Source organism: Canis lupus, chromosome 2, assembly GCF_048164855.1.
Source record: "Canis lupus baileyi chromosome 2, mCanLup2.hap1, whole genome shotgun sequence".
Classification (NCBI taxonomy): domain Eukaryota; kingdom Metazoa; phylum Chordata; class Mammalia; order Carnivora; family Canidae; genus Canis; species Canis lupus.
In genome coordinates, this window is record NC_132839.1 from 9,807,872 (window position 1) to 9,823,221 (window position 15,350).

At 32.8% G+C, this 15,350-nt stretch overlaps 1 protein-coding gene across 4 annotated transcripts in view; it reads left to right on the forward strand.

Annotated features, from left to right (window-relative positions):
- SLCO6A1 (solute carrier organic anion transporter family member 6A1) overlaps nucleotides 1–15,350 on the forward strand; it is a 94,614-nt gene that overhangs the window by 74,597 nt on the left and 4,667 nt on the right. For all 4 annotated transcript variants that reach the window (XM_072789411.1, XM_072789420.1, XM_072789401.1 and 1 more), the window contains one exon: nucleotides 14,537–14,601. In XM_072789411.1, the coding sequence (XP_072645512.1) occupies nucleotides 14,537–14,601 (65 nt within the window). The remainder of the gene's footprint in view (nucleotides 1–14,536; nucleotides 14,602–15,350) is intronic.

Below are 15,350 nucleotides of genomic sequence, written 5' to 3' on the forward strand. Positions count from 1 at the left end.
AACTGGAAGCTAGCTATCACAGAGATATTACAAAGACTGACATGAAATATGGAAAGGATTTCAGGATTGGCAGATCTCCTGTGTTGCCAGCATGTATTTCCGCTCAGAAGGTGGGGGCCCCACCTTATAATGGAAGTTTTGGGAACAAACATAGGTGGATAAGTCAGGGTAGACTCCCTCCAGAAAAAATGAGAGAAAAGACTTGGAAAATGCCCAGGAGGTCAAGACATGGCAGATCTCAAAAAGTGCCAGCAAAATATACATCTTATAATTGAATACATAACCATGAAAAGCAAGAAATGTAAAGAGATCTCAGAAGCCCATAGCTTGCTGAAGTTCTTTTAAAGCACACCAGAAAAAGAAAAAAAAAAAAAAAAGAAAAAAAAAAGAAAAAAAGAAAGCACACCGGAATTGGAGAGGCATAGGAGGTAGAACCACACATGGGAATTATAGTTACGTCCTCCTCTATATCAACAGAGGAGTTAACTTCAGTTTTGAAGCATGGAAATCCTGGTTTATGTTCCATTCTCATAACTTACCTCTAATTTAAGAAAGTTCATGTCATTAAAATATGAGTAAGTGAGAAAGGAAAAGGTTATGCCTACATACAAAATTACTATAGTAAAAGAAATGAAAGTTCTTGAGCATTACTTTATTACACACATTGAAAACTCAATAGAAAATTGTCACCATGAACCAGATAAAAATACAAATGTAGCTATATGTAAGTTTAAGCTAAAAAAAGTTAAATAATTATGGCCACAACATGAGAAAAATAGCTAGATGAAAGAGGCTATGGAATGTAAACTAACAAAACTCAGGAAAGAAATTAAAAGGAAAAAATTCAGAAATGAAAACTAAATTATAAAGCAAACAGAGAAGAAAAGACAACATAAAAACCAAGTGTGGGGCATAAAAGTAAGAGAAACAGAGAGGGATGGAGAAATAGAGAATATAGAATAAAAATGAGAAAAAAGTATTAGAGAAAAGGGACAAAAAAAGAAGATAAGTGAAGATCCAACATAAACATAATTGAAGTCCCCAAAGAACAAAACCAAAACATTCCCACTACAAATATCTAAATTTTGAGTAAAACTTTACTGAAATAATATTTAATAAACACTGAAATAATAAGCAATAATAATAAATAATGAATAAATACTGAAGTATGATTGATTTGTATTTACATATTGCAATGGCACATCGAGCACCTAAGGAAATTGACCCAAAACAATCAACAGTCAGATATGTAACAGTCAAATTGTTATATTTAAAGGTGAAGAAATTGTCTTTTTGTCATCTAAAAAAAGAGGAAAGCAAAAGCTTGGCACCAGATTTCTGAACAGCAACATTCCTCTGGAAAACTAGAGAGGCACTTAAAAGATTTCTGAGGAAGAAAATGTGAGCTAATGATTGTATCAACAAACTGCCCCACAATTATAAACAGTTTTGATGTAACAGAACCCAGGAGATGCTGTTATGAGATACTTCTTAAGAACTGGCAGCAAAACAGGTTGTAACTAGCCAGAATAAGATAGGGAAAATTTTGATAAAAGGTCTGTTGGTGAGCATTGGATAAGCTAAACGAAACTGATTTAACTACTTATATTTAACTATTATATTTTCTAAATATAATTAATTTTATGCTAGAACTAAGACAAATATGCTGAGCCTAAAGGTGACAAAGCAGAATGCAATGTGATACGCTTTGATGAAGTAGAAATTACACAACTAGCAAAAATGGGAGAAGACAACAGAGCAAAAGGACAAACTTGTTGGATGCCTAATAGATAATAAATGGGGAGTCAGGGAAATCATCTTTCTAGACAATTTACTGAAGTATAATATATATTCAGAAGAGTGTGCATCTCACTAGTGTACAGTATGATGGATTTTTATAAAGTGAAGACACCAGCATAACCACAGTCTAGTTAAAAAAAAAAATCAGTCATTACAAGTATTCCCAAAGTCCTTCCACAAACTCCTTTTTTGTTAAGCCCTTCATCCCTTAAGATTACCACTATCCTGACTTCTCTGCTGAATAGAAGTGGTAATTTGTTCTGGAAATTTGTACTGTTTGTACTTTATGTATTAGGAGATTATGGCATGTAGTCATTTGTGTTTGTGTTGTGTTGCTCAACAGTGTGCTTATAGGAGTCATTGTTGCATATAAAAGAAATTCATTTTCATTGCCCTATAGTAGCAGTGCTGTCCAATCATATTTTCTAAAATAATGAAATGTTTTATATATTTGCTGTCCAAAATGGTTGTCTCTCGCCACATGTGCATGTCAATATTTGAAATGCAGTTAAGTGTGAATGAGGCACTGAACTTTAATTTTTATTTAGTTTTAATTGACTTAAATTTAAGTAGGCACATATGGCTAATGGCTACCATATTGTATACCATAGTGTATAGTAGTCCATTGTATGAATATACTAAAATTTGTCCTTTTTTTCTACAGTTATTGTTTCCAGGTTAGAATTGCTGTTTCTATGAACATTTTTCTCTTTTGGGAAAGACATGGATAAAGAAATAGCAGAATTGCTGGGTCATAATGTTTACATACATTAAGCTTTTTAATTTTGAAAGTATTTGCACAAATTCATCTTTCTAGCAGTCTGTTATTGTTTTTTTAACTTGAGCAATTTTGATGGGTGTGCATGTTAATATTTATTTCATCCTGTTTTTAATTTCCTTATTCAGAGGACTGATGTTATTGGACATATTTTTCTTATTAGCTATATGAATATGCAATTTTGTCAAATATCTGTTTGATTCCTATGTCTATTTTTGCATCGGATTGTCTGTTTATTATTGATTTGCAGCAGGACTTCTTTCTATTTTGTTTACATACCCTAAGTCAGGAGTCACTTGTCATATATATTCATAACAAATATCTTCTTCAGCTCAGTGGCTTGCTTTTTCAGCTGTGATAATGTCATCTTTAGAGTGAAATAAATTTTTAGTTTTAATGTACTATTTAAGAAATATGGGATCCCTGGGTGGCGCAGCGGTTTGGCGCCTGCCTTTGGCCCAGGGCGCGATCCTGGAGACCCGGGATCGAATCCCACGTCGGGCTCCCAGTGCATGGAGCCTGCTTCTCCCTCTGCCTGTGTCTCTGCGCCCCTCTCTCTCTCTCTGTGACTATCATAAATAAAAAAAAAAAAAATTAAGAAATATTTCCCAAAGCAGAATCATGAGGACATTTACTACATAACTTTAATAAAAATTATAAAATCAGTAATTCAGCTGGAAATGCTTTTTTAATATAATGTAGGGATCCAGTTTTTTTTATATGAATACTAAGAGACTCCCCACAATTTACTTAAAGGCTACACTTGCTCTAGAGCAGTGCACAATAGACTATATAAGTGGATCTATTTCTGTACTCTTTTCTGTTCCATTGGTTTATTTATGCATCCTTGCAGGAGTATTACTCTGTCTTAATTGCTGTATAATTATTGTGAATATTTGTATCAGTCTTTTGTCATAAGTCCATCTTCGAGATTTTTCTTGGCCATTCTTCTATTTTGAGGTGATTGAAATCAAACTAATCAATGTTCATAGTAGCATGATGAGATTTTTTTTTTAAAGATTTATTTATTTGAGAGAGCAAGAAAGAGAGAGAGAGAGCTAGCAGGGGGAGGGGCAGAGGAAGAGAATCCTCAAGCAGACTTCCCGCTGAGCAGGAAGCCTGACCTGAGGGGGATCTCACCCCATGAGATCATGACCTGAGCCAAACCAACAATTGGATGCTTAGCCAACTGAGCCACCCAGATGCCCCTAACGTCCTGAGATCTTGATCAGAACACGTTTGAATCTATTTGAGAGAATTGCTATACCTATGTGCTGAATTTCTTGATCAATCAATGAGATATAATTCCTTCATTTATTTAAATCCTCATTTATTCAATAATTTTTCATAATTTGCACTTTCAAGATGGAGGTTTTATAGCTCCTTCATTAGATTCATTCCTAGGTAATTAATATTTTTGATACTTAGTATAACGTGTATAATATAGTTTTTGCTGGTATGAAGGATGCAATTTATTCTTTTTGTGCCTTGGGTTTGTATTTGTGACAATACCTAGATGAATTACTAGTGGTTGGTTGGTAATTTAACTTGAGATGTTCTATGTACATAATCATGATCTGCAAATAATGATTTTTATTCTTTTCTAAGCCTTAATCTTTTTTCCCTTGCTTAAGTTTTCCTTTACAATGCTGAATAGAAGTAGTGATAGTTACTCTCCTTGTTTTTTACGCTCATCATGATGATGGCTTTTGACGTTTCATTGTGAGATATGAAATTGATATCTGAAGGATACCATCTATCAGAATAAGCCAGTTTTCTTTCATTCCTCATTCACTAAGACTTTTGCTTTCACTTTTTTAATGAATACATTTTGAAATTTATCAAATACATTTGATGATGTATTGAGATCACAGTATCATATTTCTACTTTATAAATTGGACTTGGTTAGTTGCTTGATTCAGTAGGCTAATATTTTGTTTAGTATTTTTACATCTGTCTTCTTTGTATCTGGACTATTTTATGAAGGTGTGGTTATATTTTCTTAATTAAATCTTTGGAAGAAATTACTTGTGATGCCACCTGGCCTTGGAAATTTCTTTGTGAGGTTTTAAATTAAAAATGGAATACCTGTGTATGTGTGTGTGTGTGTGTGTGTGTGTGTGTTTGAGAGAGAGAGAGAAACAAAGAGAAAGAAGCTAATCTTTTTTATTTTAATTTATAATTTCCATTATTTTACTTTTATGTTCATTTTTTAATAATAAATTTATTTTTTATTGGTGTTCAATTTACCAACATACAGAATAACACCCAATGCTCATCCTGTCAAGTGCCCACCTCAGTGCCCACCACCCAGTCACCCCCACCCCCCGCCCTCGTCCCCTTCCACCACCCCTAGTTCGTTTCCCAGAGTTAGGAGTCTTCCATGTTCTGTCATTATATTTTTATTTTATTCACATATATCTTCTGTATATTGATATATATTCATTTTCTATCCAAATATGTATATAGCTATAATACAAAAGTATTAATATGTATTTTTCTCATTTTCAATTCAAATATGTCTTTCAATGTATTTTTTAAAATTTTAGCCATATATTTAGAGGTGTATAGTTTAATTTCTAAACATTTGGAAATTTTCTTTTTTATATCATATATAATATAAACATAATTAATATTCCACTTATTTTTAGATGGAGTCCACTGTATTCAGGGAACATGTTTTGATTTTTCCTTGAAAAATTATTTAGACTTACAAATTATTTAAAATCTTTATTATGGTGCATTTGTCCATTATTTCTGTCATTTTTGCTATATATATTTTAGGGCTATATTAGTTGAAAACAAATTTAGAATTGCTACAATTTGTTGCTTTATGACTCTTTATCCCTTGAAATCTTTTTTATCTTTAGTAACTACTTTTCTTATACTTTTTCTCACTTTAATATTTTTATCAGCTATATTTCTATTAGCATAATATATACTTTTCCATTCTATTACTTTCAATCATTCATTGATTATATATATTTAAAGTATATATACTCCAGTTTTTAAACTAGAGTACAGACTATTAAATTAAAAATAACTAAAAATTATATGGTCTCATTCATTTGGGGAATATAAAAATTAGTGAAAGGGAATAAAGGGAAAGGAGGGAAAATGAGTGAAAATATCAGTGAGGGTGACAAAACATGAGAGACACCTAACTCTGGGAAATGAACAAGGGGTAGTGGAAGGGGAGGTGGGCTGGGGATAGGGTGACTAGGTGATGGGCACTGAGGGGGGCACTTGGTGGGATGAGCACTGGGTGTTATGCTATATGTTGGCAGATTGAAATCCAATAAAAATATAAAAAATAAAAATAACTGTCGATATGTTTAGATTTTTGTCTCATTTTAGTATTTGCTTTAAAATATTTTCTAGGGATCCCTGGGTGGCGCAGCGGTTTAGCGCCTGCCTTTGGCCCAGGGCGCAATCCTGGAGACCCGGGATCGAATCCCACGTTGGGCTCCCGGTGCATGGAGCCTGCTTCTCCCTCTGCCTGTGTGTCTCTGCCTCTCTCTCTCTCTCTCTCTCTCTGTGACTATCATAAATAAATAAAAAAAAAAAAAAAAATGAAAAAAAAAACTTAAAAAAAATAAAATAAAATATTTTCTACTTGTTCTTTTAGTCCTTCTTCTGCATTGATTATTTTTAGTTTTGGAATTAACTTTTATTATTTTGCTAATTATTATTATTTTTTCTTCTTGTAGTAGTCAAGACATTATAAGAAAATATATGGTTCACTAGAGTCATATTAAATTAGTACTTTTGCCACTTTTGCCACTTCAATGGCCTGAGAATACTTTAACTCCATTAAAACTCTCCCATACTTTTGTTAGTGTTGCCATAGATTTTGATGTTAGACAAATTTTATAACCTAAGTGATATAATTTTATGTATATTTAATATCATATCATCAGATTCTCTTTATATCTTCCTGAACTTTTGTCTCCTTGCTTTCTTCAGAGATCATTTCCTCTTAAAAAAAAAATTGTTGGGGATCCCTGGGTGGCGCAGCAGTTTGGCGCCTGCCTTTGGCCCAGGGCGCGATCCTGGAGACCCGGGATCGAGTCCCACGTCGGGCTCCCGGTGCATGGAGCCTGCTTCTCCCTCTGCCTGTGTCTCTGCCTCTCTCTCTCTCTCTGTGTGACTATCATAAATAAATAAATAAATAAATAAATAAATAAATAAATAAATAAATAAATAAAAAATAAATAAACCATTCATTTAAAAAATTGTTATACTGTGGGTCTAATGGAAATGAATTTTGTTCTTTTTGCTTAAATATAGCTTTAAAAAATTTATAAATATATCTTTAATTCACCTTTTTTATAAAATTCTACTTTGGCTGTGTATGGAATTTCATTCAAGTTTGGTGGCAATTTTAGTATTTTACAAAAAAATATTTAACTGTTTTCCTGACCTCTATTGAGAACATTCTATTATTCCTTTGAATAATATGCCTTTTTCTCTAGATGCTTTTAAGATTTTTCTTGTCTTTGGTTGTCAGCAATTTTACTATGATATTTCTTCATATGATTTTGTTTGTGTTTATGTTGCAAGGAGATGTAATTTTTCTTGTAGCTTTTAAAGATAGGCTTATTGTCTTCTCCTGTTATCTTTTATGATGGTAAGTGTATTAGTTTGCTAGGCTGCCATGGACACAATTCAGCCCATAGCAGTAAAAAACAAAAACAAAAAAACCCCTAAATTTATCACACTTTATTTTCTTTCTCATAGCTCTGAGTTGGCTGAGCTCAATAGGATAGTTCTTAATTGGGGTTTCTCATGAGCTTGTGGTCAGATTCCACATGACACTCATAGTCTTCTGATAGCATGACTGGGCTGGATTTCCCAGACCACTGACAATTTAGGCTAACTTTTTGCTGGGAGCCTAGTTGAGGCTGATAGAACATAAGTAGCCTCCTTATGTGACTTGTACTTCTGCTAACAAAGTACAAGAGGTCTGAAAGGGAATGTCCCCAGTCCTAGTGTTCCAAGAGACAGAAGCATAAGCAGCCAGGCTTTATTTGACCTAGGCTAGAAGTCCAAGAATGTCACTTTTCTGTATTCTATTTGCTAAAAAAGTCATTATGTGTCAAGAAGAGGGTTATTAGGTTTTTGATGTCAGGAGCAACTAGCATGCACAGAAAAGAAAAAAAAAGTAATTGATGCTTGCCAATTTGGGTGATTACCTACCACAATACCTTTCATTGATTTAGGAAAAATTTTAAGTATTTCTTCAAATATTCCTTCTGCTCTATTCTTTCTTTACTCATCTTTGGGATATTAATTATACATATCATACCCTTTTTGCTGTGTCCATGTATCTATCATTGTCTTTTGCTTTCTATTTCTATTTGTTTTTATGCTCTGTGCTTTAGACTAAAGGTTTCTTCACTTTTCTAATTTTTGATGTATTTTTATCTCCATCTGCTTTTCTAGAGCTATATTCTAGTTTACTAATAATTTCTTCATCTGTGTCTACTTAGTTATTAAATTAATCTATTGAGTTCTTAATTCTAAGTAGTGTATTTTTTCAGTTACAGAATTTCATTTCTTTTTAATAGATTCTAGTTCTCTGATAAAGTTCTCTGTTTAATCATTTGCTTTCTTGGATATATTAATTCCCCATATTTAAAATCTATGTCAGGCATCTAGTATCTGAATATTCTGTAGAATTATTATATTGTATTTTTCCTTTGTCTCTGTCTTTTATAATTCCTGTAGTTATCTTTAATCATATGTGAGATTTTTGTATACCAACAATAGAGGCTATAGACCTTAATAACTCCAAAATTTTTTACAATAGCTTTATTAAGATGTACAGAATTGAGACAGTTCACTGTAATCCAGACAAAAACTTAGTTAGAGGATAAGTTTAAGCCTCTAAAAGACCTTATCAGTTTCCAAATTGCCCTTTATCCTAGGGCATAGTCTTTCAAGGAGTCTTGATTGGAAGAAAGGTATGTTAAACATAGGATCCTTCATTCTTGGTGAGATTTGAACTCCAGTGTTTATCTTTCAGTTAAAATATAACTTCCAAGAAAAATATTACCAGTTCTCTTTATGTTGTATTGGAAAATAATAGCTAACACATTTAGATAAAAATTCAGTATCCTCCAGGATATAAAAAATAACATACACCTAGAGCTACACACACTCATGGACACACACACACACACACACATACATATCCAGTTAAAAATATTTTTTTTAACCTGAATTAACTGAAAAATAAAAACCAGATTAAGTTCAGTAGTCTGGTCAATAGAAATAAATCAATGTCATATTCCTGGTTTTAATATTATGTAATAGTCATGTAAGATTTCATCATTGAAGGATGCTGGGCAAAGAAGCACATGGTATTTTTGTACTAGTTTTACAACCACCTGTGAGTTTCAAAAATAAATAATTTCAAAATAAAAAGTAAAAAACAAAATGAAACACACATATATGAATGTCACAAAAGCAGACTGACTTTCCCAAAAAAACATTTGGGAAAGATATATCCCATATTATAGATAGAAGACCTAACATCACCAATATATCAGTTCTCCTTAAGTTAATTGATAATTCTAACATGATGATGAAAATACCAATTATTGAAATTTAAAATCTGACTCTAAAGTTCTTAGGGAAGAATAACAAACAAGAGTAGTTTGGGAATCTTAAGCAAAGAAACACAATAATGGAGCCTTGGCCTTATAAGCTAAAATGTACCATACGTTTCAATTATTAAAACAATATAGTATTGATTTATAAATAGAATAGCAGTAAGTCTAGAAATAGATTTTAACTCATGTGGGAATTTAATATAAAATGAAGGTGAAATCTTAAATAGGTGAATCAAAGATCTTTTAGAAAGTGGTTTGAGTATAATGAAATATACTTCAGGGGGGAAAATATATCCAGAGCCCACACAACATACCAGGAAAACCTAAGATGGAACAAAGATATAAATGTAAAAAAATTAAACAAGTGCTAGAAAAACAAATTCACCAATTTCATTAAGATCTTTAAAAGAGCAAGGTATTTCCAACTATGACTCAAAATCTAAAAGTGGGAAACATTGATAAAATTTACTTCATAAAGTTAGAAATAATAACCAAAGTCAAAAGTCAAGCAACAGTAAATATAAGCAACTCATATCCTTTAAAAAGATTAATCCCTCTAATAAGTGAAACTCTCTTAACATTAATAGCCCTACAGAAAAGTAGAAAAGTATCAAAGAAAAAGCACAAATACAAATATGAAAGGGTGTTCAGTCTCATTCATAATAAGGGACATAGAAATTAGCATTTTAATGTGATAATATTTCTCATATGTCTGGTGACTGGAATAAAGCTTTAATTGTAGAATCTGCTTATGTGGCTGTGTAGGAACAAGTACTTTAATAATATTTCTTGAAAGAGCACAAAATAGTACATCTCCTATGGAAGGTACATATTGTTAAAACTTAAAAAATTGGCAGATGTGCTTATCCTTTATGCCAGCACTTAAACCTCTTGAAATACTTATTGTAGATATCCTGCAAGCAGATAAATTTACATCTGTATGATTACCTATATCGTATATATATAACATGAGGGTATATATACCCATCTCCATATCTATTTATCTATAACGAAACGCTGGTAAAAACCTAAGTGTGAAGGAGCAACAGACTGATTGAATAAATTATTGCATTTCTGTACAAAGAGATATAATGCAACTGAAAAAAATGAATAGGGAGGAGCTCTACATTCATGTAGGAAAGGATCTTAAGAGCATATGGTTACATGAAAAAAAAATCAGATACAGAACAGTGAACATAGTATACTACGTCCTATGAAGAAAGAAAGTAATAGAGGGATCCCTGGGTGGCGCAGCGGTTTAGCGCCTGCCTTTGGCCCAGGGCGTGATCCTGGAGATCCGGGATCGAATCCCACGTCGGGCTCCCGGTGCATGGAGCCTGCTTCTCTCTCTGCCTGTGTCTCTGCCTCTCTCTCTCTCACTGTGTGCCTATCATAAATAAATAAAAATTAAAAAAAAAAAAGAAAGTAATAGATATGCATTTACAGTTACTTGTATTTGTGTAAAGGAACACCAGGTATAACCAAGAAAGTAATTAAAATGGTAATCTAAAGGTAGCCTAAAGGAATGGGGTAGAAATAGAGGTAGATGAAGGCAGAAGTAGAAGCAAGCAAGTTTCTCCAGCATATTCTCATAATTTATTTTGTTTTGCTTTCCAAAGCATGATTTTATACTACAAATTCAACAAATAAAGTTTAATTTAAAAACTACGATAAGACTCAAGGCCAGAGACACAAATTGTGAAATCTTAGGCAAATAAATGATAAAGTCAAGGAAGAGGTGTGGGATGAAGTAATTTGTAGCAGGGCAATGGTCCCACACGAGGCAACTAGAAAAGCTGTGTTAAATGATAAAAAAACATTTATTTATTTATTTATTTATTTATTTATTTATTTATTTATTTATTTTTAAACCATGTATTTAAAGGCAGAAAATGACAAGAGGACTATAGGGATTAAAATTTCAGAGAGAGCAGATGTTTTTAGAGGTGATTTGGAGATCTCAAGGTGTCCCTGAGATTCTTGCCAATTCTTGATGAAGGCTAGGTACTGACAGTCTGGACTAGGTCAAAGTAGAGGATCACTACTGAGGGCAAGTAAACTGGCAGAGGTTTTGGTGATCACATAGGACTAAGTGAGACTGCGAGACTCACTAACAAAATTATTGTTTCTCTGGAGAAATTTGTTGAAATTTGATGCTGTGTGGGCTGAAGTCTGAACAGAAAGTATCATGACTTGTCTTTCTCTCTCCATCAAGGTGCTCATTAAGAAAGACTAGTTCTTTAGTTTCTTTCCTCCCAGCCATCATTTAGAAAAATGTTTATGTCTTCTCAATCGTGATAGTCATCATAGATTCAAGCAAGAAGTTAGATGAGCACTAGTGGAATAAAAGCTAAAAGTGTCAGTTTCCTCCTATACTGGTGGGTGTTGGAGAATGGCAAGAAAAACAGCAAAAAAAAAGTGTTTCTACTAATAAGTATTCAATTATAATATTAAAACACAGTACAAAGAAAATGCAGGCAAATACAACGAGAAAATTATAGGACAATCTAACTCAGTCCAAGGATTCAGAGAGGGCATTCTTGAAGAACTGACATTTAACCTGAGTCCTAAAGGTTGGGGGCTGAGTATTTCACACAGTGGGAGCAACATATGCAAAGATTCTGAGTAGGGGAAGCAGCTTCATAAGATTGTTGTGTTATAGAATGTCATGAACAAGGAGGATGATAAAGGCAAAAATGAGGTGTGAGATGGCATGCAAAGAGACTGATTGAATCAGGCTGACCCTTGTAAAGTTTTCTGCAATTCTAGATTTTATCATAAGAACAAGGGGACAGTGAAATAACCATAATTTTACAGTAAAAAAAAATCACTTTGTGGAGAGTGGATTGAAAGTATAAGGATAGATTTTGGGAGGTAAAATATGTAGTCATTTCATTTTTTTAAGGAGAAAGACACAACCTTGCAATAGGCCAGTGGAATTAGAGATAAACAATTAAAAAAAAAAAACAGAGAAAGAGATATGAAAAAGCTATACTTAAAAAAAAAATCACAGTCTTTGGTTATTAATTCCAGTCAAAGAGGAAAAGGATGGTATCAATGATGCCTCTTTTCACATTTTGGGCCTGAGCATTGCATGATGGTGCATGGCATTTCTACTTCTTGTGACAGGGAACACTAGGGAAAGAGCAGCTTTTGTGCAAAACAGGAACTTAAGTGTAGAAATGATGTCTTTTAAGAAATATTTGGAGTGAAAAACATAAATTTAGAAGTCATAAGACAGTAGAAGCTGCTTTTTTACAATTTGGAAGACTACTAACAAATTTTTTGTTTATTCCATGAAATTCTTAAATCAGCCTCTCATAGACTTATTAGGCAATATACAAAAATATTCACTTTGTTGTTAAAATACATTCATTTTTCATTAAATATTTTAATAAATATCTTTTTTTATTTTGTGCTGTTCATTTAACATTATGGAAAATCCTGGGAATCATTACTTTTTTCATCTTGTTTTGTATATCAGAAAGATGGTTATAATCAAACTGAAGATACATAAATACATCTTAAGGATTATACTTTTGAGTTATGGTCAGCTCTATTTATGCTTCAGAAAGCAATGATAATCCATGTAAGAAAACTACATGTACTAAATGAAGCAGAACGTTCAAATTATAGTTAGGTATATCATTACTATTTCCATATTATGCCAAGACCTATGCTAAAGTGTGGTTCTCAGATGTGATACTTCCTTTTTCTTACCTTAAGAATCTGGTCATTATAGAAGTGTAAATTGTTTTTTTATTTAAAGGTATCATTATCTTTTGAAGATTGGTTAATTTATTTTCATTTTCCTAGTAGTAAACATTTGAGGAAAGAATATATATTTTTATCAGGTTGATATGGGTAGAATTATCTCACTTTTTGCAAAATAGTCACAAAATATTGTACATATGCTACATTTTAGTAAATTGAGTCAGTTTGGATGAAAATATTGGTCATACTAGTTTATTGTTCAAATTCTAGAATAAGGAAACAAAGGCTAAGCCTAGAGTTTATTTAAAATAAAATAAAATGTAGCTCTTATTTTTTTACTTTCTAAAATGTTCAAAGCTTGATTATTTTTTATTGTATTTTTCAATTTATTTTCCAAACTACTAATATGTGGCATTATGCTTTTTTAAATGAATTTATTTTTTATTGGTGTTCAATTTACCAACATACAGAATAACACCCAGAGCTCATCCTGTCAAGTGCCCACCTTAGTGCCCGTCATCCAGTCACCCCCACCCCCCTCCCACCTCCCCTACCACCATCCCTAGTTTGTTTCCCAGAGTTAGGAGTCTTTCATGTTCTGTCTACCTTTCTGATATTTCCCACTTATTTTTTCTCTTTTCCTCTTTATTCCCTTTCACTATTTTTTATATTCCCCAAATGAATGAGACCATATAATGTTTATCCTTCTCTGATTGACTTATTTCACTCAGCATAATACCCTCCATTATGCATTTTTTTGAACAAATACTTGCTTTGACCAATAGGAAGTACAGAAAGGTTCATTTTTTTTTAATATTTGGGAAAGTTATTTTTTGTTTATTTTTCGTTTTGAATAGTGAGAGGAACAGTCAGAGGTCCAGTAAGAAAGAGAAGTCTTCTCCCCAGTTAGGACAATTTGAGCAAGGTTGAAGAAAATGGCTATTTAAAATGTGGGTGGAGTATAAGGAATCATGTGGTAGTGTATCTCCGTCTGTTTTTGACCAAAAGAAAAAGAAAAGAGAGGTAGGAAGGAGAGAGACCTGTAGAGGTAACTGCTTTGCCTAGGGGCCCAGGCAACCTGATATAACTCTGCAGGGAGAGTCTAGGCATGAACACCTTGACTTCACTTTTCTTCCTAACTCTGGAGCACCCAATTCACAAACCCTAACTAGAAGGCAGAAAGCAAGAGAGCCTATTAATGTACTACATTTAGGTCAGCCTCCCATGACAGAGATATATAGAGAAATGCAGGGAGTGGATCTCCCAAGGGCAAAAGGGAAAAATCTAAAACAGTGGGTATGCACGTCAAAATGGAAAAAGGTAGGTGTGAGAGTTAGTGCTAAGTCTTTTTCAGCAAAGGAAAAATAGGTTGGGCCAGAGGGTTTGGTCCCTAAATGCTTCCTCCTTGTGAAGAGCTAGAAGCTTTGGGATCAGTTGCCAAGGGGCAGGATATGAAGAAATTGAAATAGTTGTACTTCTTTTATTCACTCAGATTTAACTTTGTCAACTGTCTAAAGATTCTTAGTTTAATTGATGCATAGGAAAAAAATAACCTTGAACCTAACATAAATTCTCTATAGCTAATAATAATGATGTTTTGGTAATATCATTACTATTTGCTTGCAGGATTGTACCAGACAATCAGCGTTATTTGGCCTTGGGTCTGACCTATGTGATTTTGAGAATATTTGGTATGGAACTTTTGGCAATCTTTTATTACAATGAATTGTTCATTTTTTGATATGTGTGTCTACATGTATATTTGGAATTTCAGATAAATAATAATGGTTAACTGACACAAAACAAGCAAATGGGGGAGCTACTTTGCAGAATTTAGGAGACAATATTTATGTAAAAAGACAATACCTAATGCAAAGCCTATCCTAACTATCATATAAAATATGCACTAATATTAAATTTGATTAGATGGGACAATCTATTTGATTAGAGATATATTCATCAAGCTTACACAACTAGTTTCATAAGCTGAAACAAAACACATAACCATAGCATTGCTTGCACATTTGAGAAGTCACTAACTTAAACTAGTGCTTTTAAACATTTTCATTTTCAAAGACTCTAAATCTGTTTTTAAGAGTTTATACTCAAAGAACAAATTGGTCTTGCTGAGAATAATGCACTGTGTATTTCAGGCTTTCTTAAAATAGCAAAAATTAGCTTTCAAACCTACATTATATTAGCACCCCTGATTCAAAAGTTGATTAAAATATTGATGGAGCAAGAAACTAGATTGAACTGGATTGGAGATTGAAAGACATATGATAGAGTCAAGAATGTAGAAAAATTTAAGCGTGGCTTTGATGGGAATCAGAGAAATAATAATTCTATATCTAGATCAATATGTAGGTTGAAATTAGCTTTCTTAATAAGGAAAAATTAGAGCATATTTTTATGTGAATAATGACCCAATAGAAAGGAG